Raw genomic sequence first — 14,808 nt, 5'->3', positions numbered from 1 at the left:
GCACCCCCGCAATAATAGCGTAACTCTTTCTTATTAAAATACCCTGCTGTCAGACGAACATGCCACACCACCTCTGGGATCACTGCGTCATCGACGCACCATGACTGCCTTAGTAGTGTAATTAGCGGGTAAACATACGATTTGGATGTCTGCGCCCGTTTTTCTGAGATCCAGGTACTTAGCTTCTATTTTTAACATAGGTGCTGAATGCTATTCTAATTAAAGGGACTTTGCCTGACACTGAAGTTGTGCTTGTCCATTCATTTTGTTTTTGTTTTTCTTTATTTTTAGCATGGGGGACGATAAAAAAGCAGTCAAGAAGAGACCCGGCCACTCTTCTCGGCAAAGATGGTTGCCGGGTGGTGTTGCCCGCTACAGCCGCTCACAGATGTATGAAAGAGCTGCTCGCTACAAGAAGAAACATGTAAGCCTTTCACAATAATGTGCCTTTGTTTACAATTTGCCTTCATTACAGGCTTGGAAACACATGCAGGCCTTGAAGGCAATGACCTCGGTTTGTCTTGGCCTTGGCCGAGAAATCAAGGTCTGTCGTTCCGATCTGCAGGGTGTTGGTTCGAATTAGGCAAGAAACTTGATCATTATTGCATCACCTTCGGATGGGACATAAAGCCGTGTGTTGTGAATGCCATTCAAGAACCTAGTGCACTCTCGTAAAGAGAAGAGGTTCATCATGGTTTTCCTGGTTTGATTGGCTGCATATTGCGCGTAAACAATTACATGGTGCTATGTAAATAAATAGGTCTCATACTTCAACACATTGCTCCAAACATACCTCAAAGAAAAATAGGGACAGCGCATAGGGACCTCACAATGATACATGCTATAAGAAGGGTTCCTTACTCAACATTGTAATAAATAAATAAAAACGGTTTAAAAAAAAAAATCACATTTTTTTAGGGACATAAAAATATCAGACTTTTATCTGAACTTGGACTTGTTATTTTATTTGACAAGCTTAAATTCAACACATAATTTGTATTGAGTTGCTCTCAGATTGAATCTGAACATCTGGATTATTTCTTTGCTCTTTCTTCTCTTGAAGGTTGTCGTCAAGAAGGAGAGGAAGAGGCCAGCAGCCATGGTGGAGAAGGAGATTGGTGGAGAGAAGAACGGAGGAAAGCGTCTTGTCCGAGTTCGCAGACTGGTAGGTCGAAAAAGATCCATCCTTAAAGGCACTTGACACCTTTGGTAAAATTGTCAAAGACCAGTATTCTCACTTAGTGTATTCCAACGTATTCATGAAATAACAAACCTGTGAAAATTTGTACTCAAAGTTGCAAGAGAATAATCTAAGAAAAAAACACCCTTGTTGCACAAATTTGTATGCCTTCAGATGCCTAATAAAAGGCGTCAGGCCTGAAGTCTTTTAATATTTGAGTGAGAAGTTACTTCTTTCTCAAAATAACACAGTTATAAAAACTAATAAATACAATTGTGGCAATGGAACCTCAAACAAACATTAAGTTAACTTAACAGAGTATTAACCAAACTCTCAAATGGAGAACCAAATGAATATGATAATTATAAACAAACACAATGTGATCTGTTAGGTGGAGCAAGCAAAGAACCAAAATGTTGATGAAGGTGTAATGCGATGAAAGCATGACAAAAAGAGTCTGGCGTTGCTATGGTATGGTTATTATCGTGGGAGATGTCTCTCCTTCATAGACACCCTGAAACGAGACACCGGTTTGGCCAGCGCTTAGGAACTACGCTCCTGCATGCTGGATCAAATCATCTGAAGAAAAAAATCACTGAAGGCTCGAGCTTCTACATGGCGCTCGATTTGATGATGATCGTAGGGACAAGGGGAGTATCAAACTCTGTAGAATGCAGCAAGACCCTCTGTGTTGTTCCGCCAGTTACCAGCAAAGAATCTGTCGGGGCCGTATGCTTCGTTTCTGAAAGAGCAAGGGCACCAAGGCATTTTCTCCTTGGTAAAGGACACCCTATGATGAAATTGTAAATTTCTACTGGAGCATTTCAAGGGCACCAAGGCAATGACCAGGGGACACAGAGGCAATCGCTTTCGTTGCCTCTGTGAAGTATCAGGCCAAATAGACTGGTTCCATAAGAGGCATAGATGCTATGTGTATGCTCAGTATGTGTTGTTTAACCATTTTAGGAAAGTTAACATAAATGCACAACCGGAACAGACGGAAGTTACCGAATGCTGTGTTTTAACATTTCTTAGGAGTGAAAACAAAAATACGACAATATGGTTCAGGTTATTATTGAACCATTAATTTAATATTTACTATCGTTTCTTTGTACCCACAGCCCCGTTACTACCCAACTGAGGACCTCCCAAGGAAACTGAATAGCCGCAAGAAGCCCTTCAGTCAACACAAGCGCAGGCTGAGGTCCAGCCTTACCCCAGGCACAGTCGTCATCCTCCTGCGTGGCCCCTACAAGGGCAAGAGAGTTGTCTTCATGAAGCAGCTCGGAAGTGGTCTTCTTCTGGTCAATGGTGAGACTGTTATTCTCTGACTTCCATTCCGAAACCCCTGTTATATTCATCCCCTTATTTTTGCTTGGTTTTACCCTGAAAATAGAAACAAAAGCACTCATCAGGCCTTTTCAGACTATCGACTTTTGATCAAAACTTACCCGGACAGGGTATGTGCAGTGTGGGTTTGAATCTAGGCTGTGACGCTTAAGATGGTTAGCTATAAGCATCGCTCAATAATGATAATAAGTTGGATAATTTAAAAAGTGCATTTCCTTAGGGATACATTGCTTGTCTAAAGCAACTCCAAAAAGACGGCAAAGGCAAATGTTAGGAAAACATATGTGTATGCGCTCTCGTTGTGTGACAATAAAAACTTGAGAACTATGTTATTTTTTATCATTTTTTTTATTTCAAATGAAAATTGAAAAAAGCAAAAAAAAAAAAAGCAATGTTTTATTTATCACTGACATCGTGATAATAAAATTACAATCCCGTAACATTATGGCAAGTGTTCTTTTATCATCACAGTGACTCCTGTATGTTTTGACGTACAAGCAGTGAGAGGGATCCTACAAGGGGAATGACATATTGCTATACAGCAAGCCTAAGTTAATTGACATGTTGTGGCTCGTCCGGCGGGGTGCCTTGTACGTTGGACGTTAAATATTTGTTCTGCAATTTGGATGACCATCCTGTTTTGCATTAGATGGAGTGGCAACATACTTAAAAAGAGGACATACGACACAAACGACATGTTCATACTTGGATAGTAATATGGATCTGCTAGATGTGGTGCGGCTGGGTGTCATTTTGATGGGTGTGAGCACACAAAACGGGTCCATTTTTAGCCTGTTCGTCCTGTTCAAAGACATACCAAACTCATAACCAGAATTGAAGTGACTGGGGTCACATAATTATAGACATTTACGCCCAAAACTAAACGTTCTAGCCAGATCAAGCCTGTTTTATGAATTTTTTTTAGGACGAGTTCGGATGTTTTAAGAACTAGTTTGGTGTGACCCAGGCATTAGGAAACTGCAAAGGGAGTTCTATGCTTCAATGCATGATGTCTCGGCAATCCAGCTCTAGCCACAACAGCCAAATTCCAAAACTGCCTCCGTCTTGATTAGTCCTTTGTACAAGATTGACTTGATTCTAAGTGACCATCGTGATCTTTTACTCAATCCATCAGGTCCCTTGAAGATCAACGGTGTACCCATGCGTCGTATCAACCAGATCTACGTGATTGCCACAAGCACCAAGGTAGATGTCAGCGGAGTTAAGATCCCCAAGAGAGTCAATGACGAGTACTTCCGCCGTAAGAAGCTGAAGAAGCCAAGGAACCAAGAAGGAGAGATCTTTGACACAGAGAAAGAGGTAAAGAGAACGAAGTTTAAAGTGCTTGTTTGTCTTTTTCTTCTACTTCATTTGTTCTTAATCATCAGCCACCTTATTTTTTACATTTTAGAGAGATTTCCAATTTTGTATACCGTAACAAAATACACCTTTAAAACAAATTCAAAGAGTTATACCTTTTTGTTTTTTCTGGAGTTCTCAGTAAGATTTTCCTGCTTCATTTTTTTTTTCAAAAGTAAAATATCACATGTGGTCATCAAATTCTTGTTCTTCTCAACAACAAACAATTTGTTTGTAATAATGAGACAATAAAGGCTGTATTTTACTCTCTTTTTCTGTTTTGGGGAGAAAATATTTGCATATTTAATTTAAAAATAGGTAAAATTTTTGAATTTGTGAATTATTTGATTTTGAATACATTGTTCCAAAAAGACATTTTGTTCAATAAAAAATTACAGCACTGCAGGCCTAATTCTTTTTGAAGGAAGCATTTGCTTTCATTGTCGCGGTGCCACTTGATTTGTTCCATTTGAAAAAGTTCCTTTGTAGAGTGCCCTTCACCAAAGAAATAATGTCTTGTCTTCACAAAAGCCTGGCACTGAAGACGAGGTTGCCCAAGCTCCTGTTATATTGGAGATTATTGTGCCAATTTAGCCTTAATTGATCTGCTACAAAGCGACATTAAATGGCTGAAGGGTGATGATTCGAAAATAAACATTATTGCCATGCTATTAATTTAAAGGCAGTGGACACTATTGGTAATTACTCAAAATATTTATTAGCATAAAACCTTTCTTGGTGACGAGTAATGGGGAGAGGTTGATGGTATAAAACATTGCGAGAAACGTAGGGCCACTGATTTTCCGCGATCGCGGAAAACGGACGGAATTCGCGGAATCCGCCCTTTGAAACGGAAAACAGGATTTCAGAAAATTTGATTTTTTTTTTTTTTTTTTTTTCTTGACGCCAAAACTATTGAAATTGCATTCTTTATTAAGATTCTTTTTGTTAAACTAAAAAAGCATCAGAAATCAGACCATTAAAAAGTACGAGATCGTAACCGTGGATCATTCTGTTCTACTTCATACCATCCTCCATGTTTACACACATGATGTACACACGTTAACATGGTTAAGCGAAGGGCATTATTCGTGGCACGTTTTTAACACTTTTTGTTCACCAAAATTGCATTTTCTCCCTCTCTTTTACCAACAATAATACACAAACTAGCTTACCTATGATCTATAAGAACACATACAATGTTTTGTCATCTCGGAAAGGTCTAAAATAAAACCGTAAACTGTCAACATTCTGTCGCCAAAGCGGAAACAAAATGGCTGACATTTTGTTTGTGGATGGAGAACGGTCACGTCCATAGACTTGTTCCCAAGTCTTTGATCATGCTGAAACAGCGCCCTCTTGTGGATACACTCCTGTCATTAGCCTACAATGTGGCTGATGCAGAGAATCAACTGCAGTTTTAGACTTGGAATCAAGTCTATCACATCATGTGCATTGATACTGCAGTCACAGTGCAACCTTTTTACCCTGACTACATGTTTTTGTTTCATCGAACAGCAGTATACAAAATAATCCACATTACAATTATAATTTAAAAAAAATTAAAGTATTTTTTTGAAATTTGTCAGTTCAAATGAACATTTTACGAAGTCAGCAGTGCAACTTATCTCAAATTGATTTTTATAAGTGTGTCCCTGGGTATTAAACAACCTTTTATCTAATTAAAACAACATGAAACGGAATTTTTGTGCCTGAAACGGAATTCATGTTTTTGCCAAACGGAATTTGCACTTTTCTGAAACGGAAAATCAGTGGCCCTAGAAACGGCTCCCTGTGAAGTGCCATAGTTTTTGAGAAAGAAGTAATTTTCATGGAATTTGATTTCGAGACCTCGGGTTTAGAACTTGAGGTCTCGAAATCAACCATCTAAATGCACACAACTCCGTGTGACAAGGGTGTTTTTTCTTTCATTATTATCTCGCAAGTTCGACGACCGATTGAGCTCAAATTTTCATAGGTTTGTTATTTTATGCATATGTTGAGATACACCAACTGTGAAGGCTAGTCTTTGACAATTACCAATAGTGTACACTGTCTTTAAAATACCCTTTGTTGGGATGATCGATTCAAAGTCATTTTCAGTAGTAGTGTTAGTTTTGAGCAGTCTGTAAACTGGGTCGGGAATTTGTTGCATATAGGTGCATCTTAATTTTTTTGTAGTTTACTTAAAGGAAGCTGGTTGGTACCTAGTATATTAAATGCTGCTTCTTTCTCCAATGCAGAAGTACACCGTCTCTGAAGAGCGCAAGCAGGACCAGAAGAAGGTGGATTCCCAGTTGGTTCCCATCATCAAGAAGGTGGATCACCTCAAGGGATACCTCCAGATGCCGTTCTATCTCAACAACAAACAATACCCCCACAAGATGGTCTTCTAAATCACTCTCACTCAATCTTCAGAAACACGGTCGGTCAGACGAGGAACTCGACGAGAGCAGCTAGCGGGGAAAGGACAAACAGTGCCCTCCCTTGCTTTACTCTGCGACTCAAAAAGTTGCAAAGCAGCCATCATACAAAATAAAAGCTATTCCCTGGATTCGTGACCTTTCAATGTTAAATATTTAATTTACTTGATGAGAAGGTTAAAATAAATTCTACAGTTAGCCAACTGAACTACAGTTTTGTTTTGGTGGTTTATTTATTTTTGATGTTTGTATACAGTCATTATGTATGTTTTTTGTTTGTGGCCAAAATTACTAACTCGATTTTGGTTAAAACTCAGGTCAATCAAGAATTTTGTAAAAACAAACAATTTGTTGAAACGAGCTTTAACCTTTTGATATTATTTTCAAACCCTGTAACTACTGTGGAGAAGGTTGACTTGAAGACAAGGACACTATTGGTAATTGTCAATTCTCACTTGGTGTATCTCAACATTTGCATATAACAAACCTGTGACAATTTGAGCTCAATTGGTCGTAGAAAACACCCTTGTCTGTCACAAGTTGTGTGCTTTCATATGCTTGATTTCGAGACCTCAAATTCTAAATCTGAGGTATCGAAATCAAATTTATGGAACATTTTCTTTCTCGAAAACTACATTACTTCATAGGGGGCCGTTTCTCACAATGTTTATACTGTCAACAGTTCATCATATACTCGTTACCTAATACCAAGAAAGGTTTTATGCTAACAAGTTTCTTTAAGTAAATACCAATAGTGTTAGTTGCGGCACTGCAGGCCTGGTACTACATGAAGACAATTGCTTCCATTGCCCCTGCTCATTGTCGCTGTGCCCCTTGATTTGTCCTACTACATGTGCATGTACAAACATAGTTCCCATGTTGTATCAGGTGCCCTTCTCCGAGAAATATAGTCTTGCCGTGATGATAAAAGCGAAGTATTTGGCCTGGCACTGTTGAAGAGAGCTTCTCTAGGCTGTTATACTGTGGCTCTATGTGAAAGTGTTTTTGGAAAAGATCAATATTATGGCTACATCTACGCACAAAACCACAGTGTGGCTGCACATTGCTTGGTCATTATTTTTGTAGCCATTGATGCATAATGGCCTTATGTAATGACTATTACAACAAACCTTTCCATATCGTATTTACAACATGCAAAGTTTCAAATTATACATAAATGGCCTTGATATGGGGGTGGTGGTCAGGTTTGCACACACAGTGGTATCCTTTGTAGGACCTGGTTCGAATCCTACTGATTGGCTTTTCAGTCCCTTCCTGACTGCATAGGTAGTCCCTGGAATAATCCTATGGGGTTTTCCTCTCACATCTTCTCTCCATTGGGGGATATAAGTCTGTTCTTGAGAATCCATTGCTTCACGGCCAGAAATAAATTAAATGAACAAAATATACAGAAGAAAAAACGCCCTTGTCGCACAAATTGTGTGCTCTCGATGCCTTGAATTCGAGACCTCAGCTGAGGTATTGAATTCAATTCAAATATTTTCACCGAGAAATTACTTCTTTCTCAAAAACCGTACGTTACTAAATCAGAGGCAGCCGTTTCTCACAATGTTTTATACTTTCAACAGCTGTCCACCAAGCTTTTATGCTAACAATTATTTTGAGTAATTTGTATTACCAATTGTGTCCGGTGCCTTTAACATTACATCGAGAACGCAGTTCGAGATTCCCCAAATATAATTTGGTTCTTTTTTTAGGCCGTGAAGCTGCTGCCCTAAAACTGCTGGAGGATTTTCAGCTCTCACGTTGTATAGTTTGTGATGGAGACAAACAGAAACACTCGGGGCTCCCCACTAATGCTTTTGCCATCACCACCAGTACACGAGGTTTTCACCCGAGCGCTAAAGATTAATAGTGGCGGGAAGTTTTGAAGCACGTGCGCCGTACTTGTTCGTCTCTTTTTTCAATGGTTTTTCAACGTTGGCGCGCAAATCTTGACTGCGCACACAGCGCGTGCGTCTATTTTCGCGCGTGTTTTGTACATTATTCTCTCACTTGCCCTCAACTTCCATGTTGAGAGGAAAAACAACAACTTTTCTGTTGAAGTTAATGTCGGCTATGGAACAATGATAAAGGAACCTAAATTCGAGTGGTAATGGCTGAAGAAAAGTTACATAAACCATCCGAACCGGTGAGACCACCACCCAAGCAGGCTTTGCGTAACTTTGGTCCGCCCGTCGTCAGTGAAGCTCTCCAAAGGCACTTGAGGGAACGAGAAGCAGAGCCAAGAAAGTGGAAATCGCAGAGGTAGGCCCTAAAAAGAAGACGGTATCATATATAATGTTTATTTTCTTTCAAAAAGGGGGGGGGGGGCTTGAACAAAACAGTAGTAAAACACAGACGTCGCATAGCACGACTGTGGTAGGCCTCCCTGCTCTCATCATGGAGCGTCCACGAATTTACCGGTTGCATTTTGCAAACACCAAGTGGCGCATTTTGCTTCTGTTGCTTCTGTTTGCCATCCTCAACAATTATCATGATTGCTTTTTATAAAGGCAGTGGACAGTATTGCACTTATTTTCTAAGCACAACTTTTCACCTGTCTCACGCACACCTAGTCTTCACCTCAGCTTTTACATCCAGAGATGGACTTTGCTGAGTAAGGCAGCGTAGATGTAGATGTAGATTGGTAATTATACTCAAAAATGACTATTAGCATAAAGCCTTACTTGATCATGTTGATAACGAGTAATGGGGAGCTGTTTTTAGTATAATATATTGTGAGAAACAGCTCCCAACGTAGTTTTCGAGAAAGAAGTAATTTTCCACGAATTGATTTCGAGACCTCAAAGTTATATTGGAGGTCTCGAAATCAAGCATCTATCTGAAAGCACACAACTTCGTGTGACATTTGCCTTTTTTCTTCCTATCTCGCAACTTCGATGACAAATTGAGTCCATGATTTTCACAGGCTTGTTATTTTGTGCAAAAAAAAATGTTCATGATACACAGGCAGAAAAGACTGGTCTTTGACAATTACCAATAAGGTCCAGTGTCTTTATTAGGCCCATTCCCTTTTTAAAAATCGATTTTGTTAGAGAATGAGAAAACCCTACGGAGAGCACTACGGCAGTGGAAATTGGGTGGTACATAAACAAAATTGCACCCATGGCGGCAGGGTCCCGGTCTATGGGCGGCCAAAAGGGACAAAACTAGTAAATATCTTAAGCAAAAGACAAACTGCAACAACTAACTCTATTTTCGGGAAACTAACTGTATTTTCGGAAAACTAACTCTATTCTAAAAAAAACTAACTCTATTTTTGGGAAACTATCTATATTTTCGAGAAACTACCTCTATTTTTGGAAAACTAACTCTATTTTCAGGAAACTAACTCTATACTCGAGTCTCGAGAAACTAACTCTATTTTCGGAAAACTAGCTCTATTTTCGAGAAACTAACTCTATCTCGGGAATAACTCTATTTTCGGGAAACTAACTCTATTTTCGGGAAACTAACTCTATTTTGAAAATTTTGGAGATGTCCCAAAATATCTTTGCAAAGAGTTTTGAAAAAAATATTTGCGATGGCCCTTCAGGGCCACCTTACTTTTTTTCGGGAAACTAACTCTATTTTCGGGAAACTAACTCTATTTTCGAGAAACTAAAGACTGAGTAAAACTCAACGTGGCGTGTGTACAGTTGTGATTGTTACTCGGCCGAATGTCCCGTACCTCCCGTGCGTACATAGTATACAAATTGTTGCCATTTTAGTCAATGCACGCCCACGTAGTCGTAAACTATATTTCGTAGGACGTCCTGTTTTCAAGGTGTCCCTACAATCGTGGCAAATCTGTGACCTCTCTGTGCGCGATGTAAACAGTCCGTAGATAAAATATTTGTGGTTTGACTTGCCAAGCAAAGAGTCTCCTCTAGTCCCTTGACCAAAACTAAGAAACACGAAAGGCTCCACTGGTTAGTTGCACTTGTAAATGCAAAGTTTTGTATTTTAGGCATTTCTACAAGTTACAAAAATGTGTCAGAATGTTGAGGCAATATAAACAAATTTGCGCACCGGATAAGTTTCATCAAACACTATTTCAATTCACAATTATTATTATTATTATTATTATTATTTATTCGGCAATTCACATAAAAATACAAAAATACAAAAATTGTATACGTAAAGGACAAACTCTTAAAAACATTAAATAGGCCTTTATAAATATATACATCTGGATTGGAAAACATTAAAAAGGGAGATACATCAAGATATAAAAAAGGAGGACAGGCAGTAAAAGAGAAGACAAAGTACTACACGACTGAGGACAACAGAAAGACAACAACAATCCAGGTTTGCCAGGACTGACAAAAGTGCCTGCACTGTCACCAAGAGGTGTGTCAGTCCAACCTGGAAGGACAAGAGACAAACAATTTCACATAATAACCAGGTTAACAAACAAAAAAACAAACAAAAAAACAAACAAACAAACATCAGTTTACAAAACTGCCAGAAAAGCAGGGAATAAACCGCAACTTTTAGTTTCCCTTTAAAAATATTGAAATTAGCAGTGAGCAGAGAGTTTTTAACATCATTGGGTAGAGCAGACCACTTAGTTGGAAAAGAGAAAATGCAGCTGTTTTTGGTAGAAGTTTTCTTGAATGATAAATGGTTAAAACAAAGCTTGTCAATATGCCTGCTGTTGATGGTAATTAAACTTAGGATGGGAACACTGTCTCTTTTACCATTAAAAAGCAATTTAGAAATCAAACATGTTTAAGGATCATTCTAGTGGCTGTCCGTTGAATTTTTTCAACAGCCGCAATATTGTTTTGTAAGTATGGATTCCAAATTGGAGTGCAATAGTCTAAAACAGGCAAAACCAGATACTTATACAATTGCAAGAGAGCTTCAAGTGATGAATGACCAGCTACACTGCCGATAAAACCAAGTAATCTATTGCACTTAGAAACTGTGTTTTGAACATGCATATCCCAAGACATATTATAAGACAATGTAACTCCAAGCAATTTTAGATTGTCAACTGTTTCTAGAGACTGGCCCTGCACATAGTAGGTAGGTTTAGTTCGAGATCTGCTACGGTTCAAAGATAAAACCTTACATTTGGAAATATTCAAGGTCAGAGCATTCTTTTGAGACCAACTTACAAGGTTATCAAGATCATTTTGTAAAACTGTTTCATGATCCTGCGAATTCACAGAGTGGTATATGAAGGTGCCATCTGCAAACTGACCAATGGAGGAATTTACATGAAGATGTAGGTCATTAATGTAGACGCTGAAAAGAAGTGGGCCCAAAACTGAACCTTGAGGAATTCCAGACTCCACTGGTATCCAGTCTGCAGAATGTCCCCCAAATACCACTCTTTGAAATCGATCACATAGAAAGGATTTGGTCCATGCTAAGAGATGTCCGGAAATACCATAAGTGAGTTCAAGTTTTTTTAAACAAAGTCTGATGACAGAGACTATCAAAGGCTCTGCTATAGTCCAAAGAAATAATATCAACTCTAGAGTTTGTCTTGTTCAAGGTTTGGAGCCATTCTGTTGTGCAGTTTAGAAGGAGGGTGTCACATGAAAGACCAGGTCGAAAACCGTGTTGCGAGTTGGTCCATAAACCGTAATTATTCATGTGATCCCGGAGACTTTCACAGACGATGCTCTCAAGAAGTTTGGAGATAATCGACGTCAGTGCAATTGGACGATAGTTGTTTAGTTCCATTTTATTACCCTTTTTGAAGATAGGTACAATGTTTGCTTGCTTCCATCCAAGTGGTAATCTTCCAGTGCTCAAAGAAAGATTGAATATACTAGCTAGAACTGGTGCGATTTCCTCTGGGCAGAGTTTCAACATATCCACAGATACCAGGTCTGGACCAACAGCTTTACCACGGGTCATTTTGTTAATCCTGCTGATCCATGATGATCAAATCATGTGATGTGACTGAACATTCTACTGAGCATTCTGAGGGAAAAATACAAAGGTTTAAGAAGCCTTAATTGTGCCTATAATTTTCTAAAATATTTGGAGAGTTAATTTGTTTCAACCCCATATCAATATTATTAGGAATATTTAAATTTAAACATCGGCTTGGTGATTCAATTATCACTGTTTATTGATACGCTTTATTACCCAGAAGCAGGTGTACCACCTCGAGAAGATCCAGAAGCGTGTATGTCACTACATCCTCTCTAAAGACTACACAACATACCACGATGCTTTGTCTATTCTTCAATTGGACTCCCTCCAGTCTCGAAGAAACAAACTCTGCCACCAATTTGCAGAGAAGGCAAGCGCTTCTGCGAGATTTTCGAGGTGGTTCCCTGCTTCTTTAAACAACTCATCTATGCAACTCCGCCAACGAGCACGGTTTGGTATGTTTCACTGCAACACCAAAAGATTCCAAAACAGCCCCTTGCCCTACCTCACCAAGCTCCTGAACTCCTAGAACCATGTTAATATAATTGCTTAAATTTCTGGTCTTAAATGTATACAAATGTAGTGAACCTGTTTGTACATATCTGGCAGGCCATTGCTTTTGTGATTTTTTTTTCATCAAAATGTTCACTATGTATTTTCTATTATAAAGCTTTTTAATAACTAATGTAATATTTTTTAATTATTGTAAATAATTATGCCGCAATTCAGCGGTATGCTGCGATGGCATTTTTAAATAAATAAACCAATAAACCAATATTATTATTAATGGGAAGAAGAAAGAAAGTACAAAAAAACTTCATAAAAATCAGATTTGAAAACCAATAATTATTCACACTTTTTATTTAACTATAGTCAATTTTCTTTGTTCAATCCAAAATCATTTAAAAAAAATGTTCCCAGTCAGTTTCCCTTGTGGTTTATTATTTGATATATATATATATATATATATTTTTTTTGCAAATTACCATGGTTACTTTTAAAATGTCATACAAAATATTTTGAATAAATTGAAAACAACTGCTGGCTATAGAGTTATACACAAAGTCTCACAGAACACTTGTAGTCACTGCAGATGTTTCTTCCACGTATGGCTTCACCGGGAAACCATACTTTCTCGTTTGCCTCGAAAACAGGAAAAACTCAGAACAAATGGGACCAGTTGAAGTCATCGAAGATCGGTGTGTGGTGTAAAAATTTCATTTTCCATCAAGTTTTAATAGACGTTTGCATACTTCTTTCAAACAAATGAAGGTAATTAGGGCAACAGTTGAATGGTATCATTACTTTTATTTATTTTTCCAATTCAAAGAAAAGGCCATCAAAATACATTGAAAACAGGAGAGGATACACAGATATATTGAAAATTGCGATATAATGTTCGGATAATATATTCAGTACAGCCTTCATAATTTCTGCAGGGATATTCCACAGTATCGGAAATATCTTTGTAAGATTTCTCAAACAATCTGATATTAGCGAAGCAAACTATATCGACACTGCTGTGACTGCTGGTGACAGTGATTACGACAATCGTCTTCGTCTTTCCATGGTCCTTCCATGGTCCTTCCAACCAGACACACAACGTCATCTGGATAGAACAGGCGCACAAAAGTTCTAAAGCAAATTGAACATGCGCCACCAACGTTGGGTCTTACTCAGTCCTTAGTTTCCCGAAAAACGAGTTAGTTTCACGAAATTAGTATGGTGGCCCTGAAGAGCCATCTCAAATATTTTTTCCTAATTTCTTTGCAAAGAATTGCGACATCGCCAATATTTGCAAAATAGAGTTAGTTACTCAAAAATAGAGTTGGTTTTCCGAGAAAAAAAAATTAGACTCCCGAATAGAGTTGGTTTCCCGAAAATAGAGTTAGTTTCCCGAAAATAGAGTTAGTTTCCCGAAAATAGAGTCAGTTTCTCGAAAATAGAGTTAGTTTCCCGAAAATAGAGTTAGTTTCTCGAGAATAGAGTTAGTTTCTCGAGAACAGAGTTAGTTTCCCGAAAGTAGAGTTAGTTTCTCGAGAATAGAATTAGTTTCTCGAAAATCAAGTTAGTTTCCCTAAAACAGAGTTAGTTTCCCGAAAACAGACTTAGTTTCCCGAAAATATAGATAGTTTTTCAAAAATAGAGTTAGTTGTTGCAGTTTGTCTATTGCTTAAGATATTTACTAGTTTTGGCCCTTTTGGCCGCCCATACCGGTCAGGGCACACGCATGGAGGTGCTCGAACTAAAGCCTACTGTTTATTGCCGTTGTGCATGGTCACCCTGCGTGCTGGAAACGGAGACTAACCAATCAGCGCATCGGTTGAGTAAAGAATGTTGAACACATGAATTTGTGCGACAAAATGGCGCATGGACGATAACGGCGATTCACAATGAACTAGGAAATGTGTTACTCCGCTACTATAAACTACTCAACATCTGACAAAATCAAGGCACGGTTTTCCTCTATATTAATCGAATAAGGTATATTAATACAACACTATTGACAAGTTTGCTTCAGTTACTTGAAATTAACAGTTAATGGTTGCACTATATTAACATTCGGATGAATCTTATTTTACGTAGAGGTGTTGC

The 14,808-nt window shown here is 38.4% G+C and overlaps 1 protein-coding gene across 1 annotated transcript; it reads left to right on the top strand.

Moving 5' to 3' along the window:
- Positions 1–289: 289 nt before the first annotated feature.
- Positions 290–6,525, top strand: LOC117291007 (60S ribosomal protein L6-like). Its single transcript, XM_033772605.1, has 5 exons — positions 290–424; positions 1,064–1,165; positions 2,302–2,491; positions 3,666–3,850; positions 6,133–6,525. The coding sequence occupies exons 1-5, from the start codon at positions 293–295 to the stop codon at positions 6,283–6,285; spliced, it is 762 nt and encodes a 253-aa protein (XP_033628496.1). The 5' UTR covers positions 290–292; the 3' UTR covers positions 6,286–6,525.
- The last annotated feature ends 8,283 nt before the right edge of the window (positions 6,526–14,808 follow it).

The sequence above is a fragment of the Asterias rubens genome, chromosome 5 (assembly GCF_902459465.1).
Source record: "Asterias rubens chromosome 5, eAstRub1.3, whole genome shotgun sequence".
Classification (NCBI taxonomy): Eukaryota; Metazoa; Echinodermata; class Asteroidea; order Forcipulatida; family Asteriidae; genus Asterias; species Asterias rubens.
The sequence above is the reverse complement of the archived record's forward strand: the minus strand, read 5'-3'. Positions and strand labels throughout refer to the sequence as shown.

Coding starts and splice junctions, on each gene's coding strand:
- LOC117291007 (XM_033772605.1), top strand. CDS start 293: ATGGGGGACGATAAAAAAGCAGTCAAGAAGAGACCCGGCCACTCTTCT. Junction 1,166..2,301: donor TTGTCCGAGTTCGCAGACTG/GTAGGTCGAAAA, acceptor TTGTACCCACAG/CCCCGTTACTACCCAACTGA. Junction 2,492..3,665: donor TGGTCTTCTTCTGGTCAATG/GTGAGACTGTTA, acceptor TCAATCCATCAG/GTCCCTTGAAGATCAACGGT.